This window comes from Pituophis catenifer, unplaced genomic scaffold, assembly GCF_029215685.1.
Source record: "Pituophis catenifer annectens isolate HBS135680 unplaced genomic scaffold, rPitCat1.0.hap2 SCAF_4, whole genome shotgun sequence".
Lineage (NCBI taxonomy): Eukaryota > Metazoa > Chordata > Lepidosauria > Squamata > Colubridae > Pituophis > Pituophis catenifer.
Window position 1 is genome coordinate 94,842,059 of NW_027256884.1, and position 14,377 is coordinate 94,856,435.

General features: G+C 33.9%; 2 protein-coding genes across 3 annotated transcripts in view; both read right to left on the reverse strand.

Annotated features, from left to right (window-relative positions):
- Positions 1 to 397: 397 nt before the first annotated feature.
- ABHD10 (abhydrolase domain containing 10, depalmitoylase) lies at positions 398 to 7,526 on the reverse strand. Of its 2 annotated transcripts, XM_070943756.1 has the most exons (6): positions 7,391 to 7,473; positions 6,946 to 7,063; positions 5,646 to 5,829; positions 3,944 to 4,055; positions 2,749 to 2,886; positions 398 to 1,030 (listed from the first exon to the last, which is right to left on the reverse strand). In XM_070943756.1, the coding sequence occupies exons 3-6, from the start codon at positions 5,708 to 5,710 to the stop codon at positions 695 to 697; spliced, it is 651 nt and encodes a 216-aa protein (XP_070799857.1). In that variant the 5' UTR covers positions 5,711 to 5,829; positions 6,946 to 7,063; positions 7,391 to 7,473; the 3' UTR covers positions 398 to 694. The 2 variants fall into 2 exon arrangements, with proteins under 2 accessions (XP_070799857.1, XP_070799856.1); XM_070943755.1 differs by lacking the exon at positions 6,946 to 7,063 and having other exon boundaries at positions 7,391 to 7,526.
- A 2,956-nt stretch (positions 7,527 to 10,482) lies between these two features.
- PHLDB2 (pleckstrin homology like domain family B member 2) overlaps positions 10,483 to 14,377 on the reverse strand; it is a 48,049-nt gene continuing 44,154 nt past the window's right edge. The window contains exon 18 of the mRNA XM_070943757.1: positions 10,483 to 13,062. Coding sequence (XP_070799858.1) covers positions 12,922 to 13,062 — 141 coding nt within the window. The 3' untranslated portion in view covers positions 10,483 to 12,921. The remainder of the gene's footprint in view (positions 13,063 to 14,377) is intronic.

Sequence of the window (14,377 nt, forward strand, 5' to 3'; positions counted from 1 at the left end):
TACAAAGTCAGCCATTAACAACAGGATGTTAGTAATTTACTAAACTCCTGCTGTTATGGTTGACTTTTAATGGTATCTGAATTTATTTTCTGTTCAACTAAGGAAAAACAATTCTACATATACATAGCTTTTGTAAGAAATAAAACTTTGAACATAGAAATAAAAATTAATAATTTAAATTAATTCAATACAGAGCATACTTACCCCTAGTTTTTAATATTTTCCAATACTAAAAAATACCTGATTATATATGTATACACATAAATACACATAATAAATAATTTTAGCTACAATTCTAACATGCACAGACAATTTGTATTTCACAAATCAACTGGAAGAACAGTATAGTTTGTATTTAAGGTATAAAAAGGAAAATAAGTCATGCTTCACCCAAAGATAAAAAGCATATTATTTATTGACATTAATATATCAGAGTACAAAATATTAGAAATGCATATTGCATAGTGATGATTTGCATGTGGTAAAATGTGGTTAACAGTAGCATTTCTTCTCATTTTATTACTTGTGCAAATGCAGCATTAAAGAAATAACTGTATTTACAGAAAAAAAAATAAATTAAAAAATAAGAAATAATTTTAAAGCTCCAGGTTCTAGTTGACCGGTCACCCTTTTGAAATTATTTTCTTTTTCTCTTCTAGAACCATATGTAAACTTAGATACAACACAATTCACATTAAGTACTTAGCTGCTCAATTAAATCTTCCACAGTATACACAATAACTTTGATATCATCTTTCTCTTTCATCCGATGTTGGCCAGATTTGCGGAGAATAATATCCACATCTCCACTGACAATATTCTCTGCAAGTTTCATAGAAATCTGCCATGGAATATCTTCATCCTTTAAGCCATGGATAAGTCTTACAGGACACTTAATAGGTAGTGGACTGCTCAACACACAGTGATTTTCTGCTTCCTGAATGAGTTCATATGGCACAGAGTAAAATCCTTCTTCACTGTGTTTGGTTGGGAGTTTCCATTCACCCTTTTCTTCTATTTCTTTTTTTGCCTAAGATGTTAAACATGCGTAAGGTTGATATACTGGAAAGAAAGGCAGAAATGCAGGAATGGCACTCTATAAAGAATGGATGGTAACATTTTATAAATTAGTGCTCAGTACTCAGAAGCCAACCTCCCAAGCAACAATTTTACAAAAGTAACCACAAAATGTTCTCAAAATTATTATACTTTGGCTGAAAATATACATTATCCACAGTACCTACTGAAGTTCCAAACAACATTTGAAACACACTCATGTACAATGCATGAAAATCCTTTAGTCTGAATACTTCTTAGCATGAATAACTGAACAATTTCTCTTTCTGAAAGAGGATTCTGGTTCACATAAAGTATTAATATAAACTCTTGGAGATTTATTAGACCTATCACAAACCTATCTATACGTAATATCACCTCCCAGCAACTAAAGTCTTATTTATTTATATATTTGGTTGCTTATTTATTCCTCAATGTTTACAGCAAGAAAAACACAATAAAAATATAACAGCCAATGAAAACACATGCAAAGTAGGAACTAAACCAGTAATCAATTATTTCCCAAAGGCCCCCAGAACAGCTGTTTGATTTTTTTTTTAACATTTTCTGGAAGGCTAACAATGAAGGTCACAATCTAATCTAGAGAGAAGCATGTACATAATATGTGGACTGAAACTGAAAAAAAATGCAAAACTGTGTGGTCCTTTTCACTTGCCTTTCACAGATTTGCATTAAATTATGCTATTAGGAACATTAGGCTCCATCCTAATGACTTGAATGGCTTTACTGCTCTTTTAAGGCTCACAAAAACATCCCTTCTTCAATTAAGTGTTCTATTCAAGAGCCATGGTGGCGCAGTGGTTAGAATGCGGTATTGCAGGCTAATTCTGCTGAGTTTCACCAGCTAAAGGCTGACAGTCTTCCATTCTTTCGAGGTGTTTAAACTGAGGATCCAGATTGATGGGGGCAAATATGCTGACTCTGTAAACCGCTTAGAGAGGGCTGTGAAGAGGTATATAAATCTAAGTTCTATTGCTATTACATGGAACCAACTTTTGTTCTGGTTTGTCAAGACAGCCAAAAGGGACATAGACAAACCTCTCAAGTGATGGAACTGATATAAGAGAGAAACCTTTTTGTTTCATTGGAGTCCACTTGTTGAAAAAATAAGCAGATAATATTGCAAGGTGTTGCTCCAGGAACTATATCAAATTCTGTCCATGAAGAGCAAGATTACATTGAATCTGAGAGCTTTATCACAAAAAGGTTCCACTAACTTCTTTCTGCTCAACATTTCCTAATAAGCTTTAGCTCATCATATTTTATCTTTTATCCACTGGCTTAGATTCTTCACTGACCTCACATCAATTCAATCCTTTGGGTCTTTACCTGAATCATACACAATGGAAAGTAAAGAATGATTGCAGTAAAAATGAAATTTTGTAAACCCTAAAGCAGGGTGAAGCAACAGTTTTGGCTTAACCATTTTCAACTTGGTTTGTTGTGATAACCCTAAGTTACTTCAGTTACTTCAGATATTTTAAAAGGGGGCTTTTTAAAACATTACCACATATACTTTACATAATAAAAGACTATTATTCTTCCTAATCCTCAAATAGTACTCCTGTTCCAGCTGACATCACAATTTCCCAGGTCCTTAACTAGGATTGTATATTCAAGAAACAAGAGGGTACACTTGCATTTGAATACCAGATCTATATTGCTACTTACCTCTACAGGAAGTTGTTGAAAAGTTGATACAATATGGTCTGCACCTACAGCTATTCCAACTAGTGCAGCTATTTTTTCTGGACGGGCAATTGCAGCATGAAGCATCAACCATCCACCCAAACTGGAACCAACTAAAATCTTAACATAAAAATATTAATAGCACTTTTGTTACATAAACAGCTCACAGACATATACATCAGTATACTTAATAAGATAAATTACAGAACTGCCTATTAAATATAAGTGTTATTGAACATGGAACCGTATTCACAGTATTTTACATATCTATTATTTTTAATAAGTCAATATACAAGAGGCTTGTTCACAGTACCATATAATTTTAAACTATAGTTGAATAATGTTACTTATATTAACAATGTGAGCTAGTTTAAGGAGATTTTGATTATGAGCCATCAAATCATTTTTGACTCCTAGTGACATACAAAAGAAATGTAATGAAAAAAATAAAATTAACTCAAGACTCCATGATTTCTTCACATAAGCAAAAATTGCATAGTACTATGATATTCATTCATCTATACTTGGCTCATTTGGAAATAAACAATAGCACAGTAGTTAAACTGGAACTTGTATTAATAAGGCTCTTATTATTTAGCATAGTTTCAAACTTTTCTGTATTCTTAAAGCAGTTTGATTTAAAAGGCGATTTTGTAGAGATAATAAGCAACAATGCTAACACAGTAACCATCACCAATCAAAAGTATTTTACAAATCAAGACTATATTTGCCAGGATGACACAGTGATCCAGGTTCGAGAGAAATAAAGTGATCTGGATTGTACGAAAGTGACTACATTCCACCGTCAGCAATTCCTTAAATATGTCTCTCTTCCTAAGCTTATGTAAAAACATTATTTGATTTGAAGGAAAAAAGCACTAAAAAGTGCTATGAGCAAGCTTAGGCAAGTTCTGAACCATCTTTTCTCTTTTAAGCATGGATAGTTGAACAGTCTTTATATCAGCTTCTCTAAAACAGCAGCTATTGTATGAAAATATTCATCTATTTTCAAAAAGAAAGAAAGAAAGAAAGAAAGAAAGAAAGAAAGAAAGAAAGAAAGGAAGGAAGGAAGGAAGGAAGGAAGGAAGGAAGGAAGGAAGGAAGGAAGGAAGGAAGGAAGGAAGACAGTAAAAGTTGAATAAACATTATGCTTTGTTTAAAAATAAAGCTAGGCAACCTGTGGTCCCTCTGTGAGTTCATCCAGTACTGAAAGCACATCTTTCCGCCACTTTCCTAAAGTACACTCTTTTACATTGCCTTCTGAATTCCCACAGCCTCTGTAATCAAACCTGTGAATTAAAAAAAAAAAAAAGAGTCCAAATAAAGTTAGGGTTTTACAAGCAGCACTCAATGGGGCTACCAATAGTTATCAAAATAAAGATGTTATAATTTCTGTTCATGCAAGAGTTGCAACAGAAATATTCTTGACAATTCTGATGCTTGGTACATACGGTACTTACAACTGATGTGCATGTCTAATTGTTCTTTCACCACTGTCTCAATACTGTCAACCATATTATCTCTTGGAACATATGGTTGATATGGGGTATGTTATTATACAAGTCCCCAGTTGGCTGAATATTTTCTTACAGTGGTAATGTATGCTTGACCTCTTGGCTGATTTTGTCAGGGCCCTAGTTTGCACCTATGGTTTATATTATGTATACTGGAAATAATTTGACATGTAAATGCTGGATTGTTTTAATATGCAAATGGCATCTAAACTTTACACTTCTTTTACTAATGTTAAAGAAGCTATAGAATCCTAAATCTAAATATGGATGAAGGACTAAATGCAGGTATATAAATGGAAGCTCAGTTCTGACAAAAAAAGAAACAGTTCTGACAAGCAGATGAAGAATTTTACAAAAAAAGTATAACCACTTGCTCCGGAGTAGTGTTTCTGAAACTTCTTAGAATACTCATAGATCCAGTACTACAAGATTACATTTCATCAGTGACCAGGAATGCTTTATATAGCCTATGCCCTATGTCATATAAGGTATCTTTTGGGAGATAATTATAATAATTTATGCCTTTATAATTTCTTATTTGGATTACTATGATGGGCTTCATATGATATTTTGGTATTTTTGCTTTGATATTTTTATTATATTCCATGATTTTATTATTATTCATTTCATTAATAATTATAGCTTTCCACTTCAACAGACTCTGGGTATCTCATAAAATCTAAAAATAAGTTAAAATAATGAAAGTGGACAAAACAAAATAGCTTGGATTAAAAATAGCCATTAAAATACAGTGTGAGAGCCCTTCCCTGCTGCTAAACACATTGGCCACGAAGCCATGTTTTAAGGGCTTTTGAGCACCTCAGGAGAGTGGATGCTATCTATCTACCGATATATATCTATATACCCTCCTATTCCACAAGATGGGAGCAATAACAAAGGGGGCAAGCTTTCTAGGTTCCACAAAATGGCAGCAGAGAAAGGACTCGGAGTTTGTTCACTCTGTCTGAATGTATCAAATGGTAGAAACAATGGGAGATGGTCCTTTGGATAACCAGGTCCTTGTTGATCCTACCTTTATACTTCGCTGTCATTATACTTCACTATTATATGCCACACTTTCCATAAAGGATAGGTTTGGATAAAGAAACCCACATAGCAGAAAATAAAAGTTACCAGTTCCCCTTTAGAGAGCCGTAATATTCTATATTAGTTTTTGCCAATTTAATGAGTGGATTATCATGCTTATGTTTTTCGCAGTATTGTTAATTTATATATAACATTAAGATACCTGACAGGCAGTGAATGGGATTGATAAATTTAACAACAAAGCAACACTTTAGAAAGTCATATATAAATTAGTTAATTACATATCACCAAGCAATAGTAAGTTTTAAAAAAATATACCTTACAAAAGCATGACCAACTGATTTGCAGAAATCTTCTAATGCAAGTGCCTTTATACCATTCATATTTGAAAAAATACCGGGCAGGAAGACAACCCCTGGACTCCTCCCTTTCAGCTTATTATAAGCTAGTTTGGGTTGATCAGGCCGGTTAAGCAAACTGTGTGAAGATTTCTGTTTACAACCTAAACAAAAAAATCAGCAAACCATTCATATTTTGGTGACAGCATTAAAATAATTTTTATGCAAATAAAAAGAAACTGACATTGATTAAATCCACATATTAAGGTTGGAATTCACAACTTTTCATATGGAGTCACTACATAAAGTTTGGGGCATGTTTTAGGATCCCAAATACTTTGAAATGACATCGTTGAATCTAGGAAATTTGAGAAAATTATTCTGATGTATAACTTTTTATTAATTTTATATGATGTTCAACTCCTAGTTTTACAATATCCTCCTATTTCACTCTTTCACAATCTCCACATAATGTATTTGTGGGAGGAAATTCATGTCCTAATGTCTGGCTTGAAACTATATATACGTATTTATAAATATAAATATATTTTTAAAAAATCTTTAAAACGTTTGGAGGGAGTTAAAACTACTTAACCAGCACCTCCCACTCATTACAAAAAAACAAAGGTCAGAGTTGTTTTGGTACACATCCTAACAAGTCATAAAATTAATCTAGTGTGGAACCTACCAAACAACACACTGTAATAGATCTGTGAATGTCCAATAATCTTTTGCCATAGACTAAAAGCTAACCAGCTCGCAATAAAGAGGTATTCCTTAAATGAACCTGGATTACAGATTTATTAATCTACATAAAAACAGACAGTTTTTAAAGTTTATTTATTTCAATGGTTGAGGCAAAAACAGGAATTTAAAAAAATCTATTTTTACGAAACCACGATTTAAATTTTTTAACACTTAACATGTAAAGGATGGAATTATAATTTCAGATGAGAAAATAAAGAGTGTTTTGTAATAGTTTTACAATGTACTCGTAAACTATTTTCCAAGGCTGCAGGGTTTTACAAGGGAAGGGATACTGATAGTGATTTATGATGGCTCTTTCCAACTTCAATATTCTTCCTTCTCTTCTGGAAATACAAATCATCTGATCACCTTCAGCAAGTGTGACGGCACTAATTGGCTATTCTGAATATTGCAGCCAAATACATCTGAAAGCCCAATAAACAGGCGTACAGCACTCAACTTGTATGTTATTACCGATTTTTGCTGTTAACAATAACATAGCCTAGATAGATAGCGCAAGTAGACTGACTTACAATAACTGCACAACGTAAATCGGCATTATTCGTGTATCTCGGCAGCAGGTCTATAGAATACTTTATACACGCACAAAAAGCAGAACTCTTATTCAATCTTGAATGTAACATGTTCAACCTTGAAGATTCCACGCAATGAAAGGGGATTAAAAGGGAATTGAGACTCGATTGAAAGAATTTAGTAAAACAAAGCTCAACGTTTTGGGGAAAAAATTCTGTGATTTGGGGGGGGGGGGAAACCACTATGACCGAAGAAAAATAGCATATATTCTTTCCCATTGATGTGTAAAAGACACGTGCATTTTCGTTGAGGTGGCATCAATCGAATCCCGATCTTAATTACAAATTAGCGCCAAGTGGAGGCGTCTCCTCGGTCGCTGCCCTTTTCCTCTATTCGGCTTGTGGGACGAAGCAGGATCTCAAGGCTCGCCCACTCCGCACTTACCCAGCAACTGAGGGAAGCCTAAGCCTGTTCTACGGGCGAGAGGTGAACCCCATTTCTGCTTCCCCCGCGAAAATACCCTCGTAACGCCCGCTACTGCCATGTCCCTCCTGCCCGACGGCGGAACTGGCACACGCCTTTTCCTTCGGCTGCTTTGCCAGAGAGAGAGCATGCGCAAAAGGAGGGAGAGGAAGCGTCAATTAGGCACGCGCATGCGCCAACTGGGTGCCGCTCTTGCTTGTAGAACAACGAAAACTGCTTTTGTCTCTGTAGTGCATATCTCTATGAAATACAATAGAGCTCCAAGCCTGGTTTCTCTATGGTAGATCTTCCAAGAGGGAGATGTATACATTTACACTCACAAATCTGTTCTTTGCAAATTTTACTGGTGGATTGGTTGTTCACTTTAGATTTTTTTTCTGTTTTCTTTTTTTGATAGCTGACAACTGAACACCAAGCCCCCCCCCCCCCATTTATACATCCATCTGATGAAGCGTGCTTTTGAGAACTGGATTTAAAAACTAGTCTGAAGACCCTGATGTATGTTAGACTGATGCTTTGAAAACGTAAATAAAACAGAACATGATATGAAATGTGTTACTAAGGCATACATTATTATCTTGATATGTTAGTCTATAGAGGCAAAAAAAATCAGAAGTCTGATAACACTTTTTTTCAGCTAGCAAATTGTTAGAGCATTTCAGTAGTCTAGGACAGTCCGATTAGTGACTGTTTTTGAATAAGAGGTTGTTGAACTCACACACATCAGTTGATTCGGGCAATTCCAAAAAGTTTCAACAAACTGGATTATAAAAAAACACTGTAATTATTGATAAGTAGTTGTAATGTGTCTCACATGTAATCTGCATAACTACCCTATTTTATCAAGCCACTCAATGCATTCAATGATCGGCAATTTCACACAAATTTTAACAAACTCTGTTAGTTGAAAAAAATGCTATCTGACTCCTGTTACATGGTTATTTATAAGAATAATTTATATAGTCTTTATTAAATTGTCAGAGATACAGATGTTAATTATATCATGTCCCTATTTATAAAGGATTTTGCCTGATGTTTACACCCTCCCCTTCCTCTATTTATGGAGGGAAATTCTCTATTTTTACCCAGTGCATATCCTATGTGAGAGCCAGTAATGTAGCAGGAAAGAAACTACAAGAGTGGTTAGAATGCAGTACTGCAGGGCTAACTCACTGCTTACTCCAGGACTTCGATTCTGACCAGTTCAAGTTGACTCAACTCTCCCATCCTTCTGAGGTTGGTAAAATGAGGACCCAGATTGCTGGGGGCAATATGCTGACTCTGTAAACCGTTTAGAGAGTTGTAAAGCATTATGAAGCGGTATATAAATCTAAGTGCTTATATTTTGGAAGTGGTGCGGTGGTTTAGAGATGGAGCTCTCGCCTCACAATCAGGAGGTTGTGAGTTCGATTCTAGGTAGAGGCAGATATTTCTCTCTGGGGACAATGAGAATATATCTGCTGAACAAAACTCTGCATTGGTGACAGGAAGGGCATCCAGCGAGTAAACACTCAGCTCCAGTTGCCCAAACTCCACCCTGCAAGGGATTATGAGGTCATTAAAAGATGATGATGTAAGTGTTATTGCTTATATGTCTCAGGTCCCAGTTGGGTGGACCTTGGATTAGTCACTTTCAACCCTGAGAAGGAAACCATGGCAAACAACTTCTGAAAAACTTTGCTGAGAAAACGGCAAGGACTTGTCTGGGCAGTCTCTGAGAATTGGACATGATTGAAGGAAGGGAAAAAAATCTGGTGTGATGTTGACCACTAGGAGGTCACAAGCAGCCAGATCTTATTCCGTGGGGCTCAATCATTCTGGCATGAATTAAACTCGTAGATCTCTACAATTTAGATAACGTATACTTACTCTTTTCAGAGATCTTTAAGTCTTGGTACTCAAAAAGGATCTTTTTTTTTTTAATTGGCAAAATATATATATATATCTTGAATTTATGGAATGTATTCAAGGTATCAGTTTGTATCTATATCTAAAGTCTCTATTCTCTAAAAATGAGATGACGTTAGATTGCTAAATAATTCAGATTTAATGATAAATTAACAACTGAATAATTTTGTAAAGATAAAGGTTCCCCTCGCACATATGTGCTAGTCGTTCCCGACTCTAGGGGGCAGTGCTCATTTCCGTTTCTAAGCTGAAGAGCCAGCGCTGTCCAAAGATGTCTCTGTGGTCATATGGCCGGCATGACTAAACGCCAAAGGCGCACAGAACGCTGTTACCTTCCCACTAAAGGGGGTTTTCTACTTGCATTTTTTACGTGCTTTCGAACTGCTAGGTTGGCAGAAGTTTTAATTTTGTACACATTTTTAAATTTATCATGTGGATTTTCATATTTTGTTTTTTTTCACGGTACTATACTATTCAATGTATGTCTTCTTATATTTTATTATTTTAACAGTAAACATTTTTAGAAAGAAACCTATTCTAATCTGGCTGAATTGGTGTACTGCGTTCCTTAAATAATGCTGCCTATTGGAAGTGTGCCTTTTCTGTAACAATGCCTGCTCTCTGGAATGAGCTTCCTCCAAGATTCAAACAACCCTCACCCTACCGGTATTTGGAAGGGCCCTGAAAGCTGTTTTCCCACCCCTTTTCTTTTTTTCCTTTGTCCCCATTATGAATTTTCCGCCATCTTTGTTAGTTTTGTGATGATTTTTTGTCTTTTTTTTTGTTGTTTTTAAAAAAATCTGAGTCACTCAAGAATTGGGCTGCATATAAATTTAATAAGTTATTACTATATACAATAAATAAGTATTTAATAAAAGCCAACTTTAAATGAAATCAGATGGCAGTGCACCTTCAACTAACCTAAAGTGGTTCAACTGCTATTATTGTAGATATGTAGGATTGAGCTGCTCATTAATAACTGCATTAACAGCTACAGTGAATCTCAAATCTCTAGCACTTTATACCAGTTAGGTTTCCAGAAAATTATTGAGAAATCAGACACAGAATTTGAAAATGTTTTTAACATTTATTTAAATGTTGCCATTACAACATGCAAGATACAAAAAAATAGAAAACCTGTAAAATTTATATAGAAGTAAAATTAAAATATTCATTAGAAACATTGAAACCAGTGGCATTAATTTCTGGAATTTATCTTCTAAAATTGGTGAAGCAAAATTTTCAAACGCCTTCAGAAGACACAAATTATGTTTTTCATTTGTTTTTCTTTTTGATTTTTTTTATAGTGGGATGGATCTAGATGAATTGTATCTAGAACAAAATTCTGGAAGCAGTCCACCTTGCTATTGATACAAACTTAATTTTGATAGATTTCAATGGGCTTACTTTAATATGATTAAGTCTGAATTAAACTTAATGCCTTTTTCTCTGGTTAACAAAAACACGAGTAAATACCAGTAAGTTAAATAATTTATATTACAGAGTGTATATACAATGAAAGTTTAATACTTCTTTATTTATTTGCGTTGAATTAAAAGAAAACAACTTTAAGCCCTGATTCAACAATTTAAATACAAGTTTCTATGTGATTTTTTCATGTAAATGCATCTGAAGATATGTGGCATCTCCAAACTACTGTAATCATGCTACTTGGCATCACACACTATACTAAATTCAGTATATTTCATTAACTATTTCTGAAAGTGGCTTATTTATAATTTCCTTAAAGAGATTTAAGATTTTTAGTTTAGTGCATTGAAAATATGGCATGTATAAGATCAAAATATTAAAAGGCAACATCAAATACAAGCATGATTCAAAATCCAAACTTCCTCTGAATACAGTATTTAAAGACCATAAGATTATTTTAAATAAAATGATCTTTAAGGAATATATAATCTTAAGAACATAACATGATGATCCCTTGAATGCATAAATTTTTTTAAACTTGGTATGGCAAGTGCTAGATATAGGCTCCAGACCACCAATTAATTGACCCATAGTCTGGAATCCGTAAGACTTAGTGATTTAGCCCAGTATCCCCTCTGACAGCAGATTGGTAAAATCTCAAGATCTTACTATCTTTCTTATAATCAGCACTAAATAATTTTTTGATCAGAGTTGCCTGACCTTGATCCTGGAATATCTGCAAAATGCATATGCTCTGTTACTGAGTTATGGTCCCCATATCATTTCTTCAGACATAATAAGGAACAGAAAGGACTGTACTGCACTTTATTCAAGAGAAATGCTGTTATAGTTTCCTCAGTACATTTGTGAAAAAAAAACTTATATGCTAACAACAGTGATCTAGAATATGAAATCTGAAGCATAGCACTAAAATGAATGTGTAATGGAACTGTTGCAAATTTTTTTAATGATGCAAAATAAGTTTTCATGGCTTTTATTCAGACACCTATAAAACTAGCTGCAAAATATGTCTGTGTGCCACCAAAAATGCTTCATCATCAATGGAAATATAATTCAGAAAAGATTTGAAGACTTTTCTTCATGACTGATCTTAAGAACGGTATATCCTAAGAAATTCTTCATTCCAGCCAATTTAGGCTGGGAGAATATTAAACTACATTTAAATATTTATTTTACATGGAAAATTTGTGAATACTTGTTCCAAAGTCTTGTAATTTTACTCACAAAAACCATGTTATTTGTGGAGGTCTTTACATGGTTATGACTTTTTAATTATGGTTCTTAATTCTACTACGCTGTAACTGATGAAGGAATACTCTTGTAAAGAAGTTGTAATTTGCTAAGAAAATAAGCAACAGCCTCAGTTGAAATGCAGACATGTTTGCTCACTATAGATTTTTATCTGATTCTATTCTCTAAAAAGAAAGCTAAAATACCTAAAGTTATCATTTTTGTTAACATTCAAAATAACATCCAGCATTTCAAAGATACAGATAGAAAGATTTTAAAACACTAGCATATATAAAAGAATTTAAAAACTGTTCTATTACATAAAATTAAATCTCAACACATGGGGTATGAATCTTTGGTTGTGTTTTAAGACAAAAAACACTGCAAACAGTAGTTTAAAATTTGCTATAAAATACTTGTAAGGAAAAGAACATAAAATTGTTCATAATCCCTGTACATTAAATATAGAGGCATCATATCTTTCTCTTTCACTTTCATAATACAAAATACTATACTTAAAAGCATATCAACACTGTTAATTTAATGACATTTTTTTCCATAAGGAAAGTTCTGCATGGTAGAATTTGTAAGAAAATGCCACAGAAATTGACTTATGGCTATCCGGTTATTCCTTTTTGGAGGGTTCTTATCTTTTAAGTAAAGGTAGTTTTGTCTGTTATGTCAACATCTAATGAATCTAATACATAACAAAATAAAGTCAGTCCCACCAGAATTTCATGTTCCCTTACATATGATGCATTTCCTTCTGAGATAAAAGATTAAGTCTACTAATAGATTTTTATATATATGACGTCAAATATGACCATATATGGCTTTCCACCCTCACAAACACAGCTATTATTGCATTATGCCCTATTGTTGAAACTTTGCACTACATTTAACTACAACATGAAGTGTGTATAACCTTCTGCTCCTGTAACTATTACATCCATCCATATTCGCATAGCTTCTGGTGATGGGGCCACCATATAATATATTCTGTCATGAGTTTTAACACTGAAGGTAAGCAATGGATTAGGACTCTGGAAAGAAAGTAGAAGTTTATATGGTATAATTATTGATATTATACATTCTAAAACAGGTGGCAAGCTAATATTGAATATTACATTTTTACTCTTTTTCCTGCAGTTGTGAAATAAAGAATGTAGCTGAGTTGAAAAATAAATTGAGTGCATAATTTTATATGCCATTTTCATTACTAGTTATTGATTTAGTTAAAGTAAACATTTATTTTAATCCTGGCTTTGCCCTCTGAGGAATGTGGCTATTGGCAGTTAATAAACACACTTTCTGTCTCACACACAGACACACACAAATACAAATATTTGTGACATATAATGCATCATATAAACATTACCCTACACTATTTGTATTGTTTATTTGTATAACTTTTCTTTCTGTAAACAGTTTGTTATTTTGTGAGGAGAGACTGATTTAAAATCAAAACTTTCTTATTTTGGGTAAAAAGAGAACATGTCCCAACATTACTAGTTATGTGGACTGGGAATTGTAGTTCTGCAACACCTAGAAGCTGTGCAGATTTTATACATTTTAAGTTCCAAACTAGGTTTTTGAACAGATTCCAAATGAAAACATAATACTTTTCCAGTGACAATGAACTATGATATGTATGTCGCAATTGATATGCCATGCCATTTTTGATGACATGCCAGGCCTTTTAATCCTCCAGAAATTCTGCGAGAGGTCCTTGCTCTCCCACAACCTCTGATGTATCTCTAAATTGTGCAAACATTGTTGCACAATTTTCTGATGCTCCAGAGGCTCCATGAGAATGGGCCTTCTCGCATGACTTCCAGAAGTTCTAGAGAAAAGAATATGAGAGAGAGGAGAGAAGAGTCTCCTCCAGAGATGCCCCTTTTGTCCAGGATGAAGGTGGGAATAGGGTGTGTTTGATATACCAGTCAAGTCAAGTTATATCTTTTCTAAAGTTTTGATATGCTGTGCCCAAACGCTTTGCCATCACTGCATATTTCTGTAGTGGAATACTAGTTCTCTATTGTACTGCATTTATTGTATTAGCTGGGAAATTCTATATGTAGGTAGGGAACCAAAGAAACTAGCACAAAACCATGATCTCTATAAACTGACAAAATCAGAATGTGCATAGGATCTATAGTCTAATTAAGTTTTTTTAACTTAGTTTCCTCAGTTTCTGCCTCAGTTTCATTTCATTACAGTAAAAACACTTATAAATGTGGATACTATACAACCTAAGCATAATCATGTGAGCTTGATCCAAATATAACATTTATTGGTAAATTCATTTTAATGAATGGCAAGAAAGTAATGATATTTAAAATTTCTTAGCATCTGGAT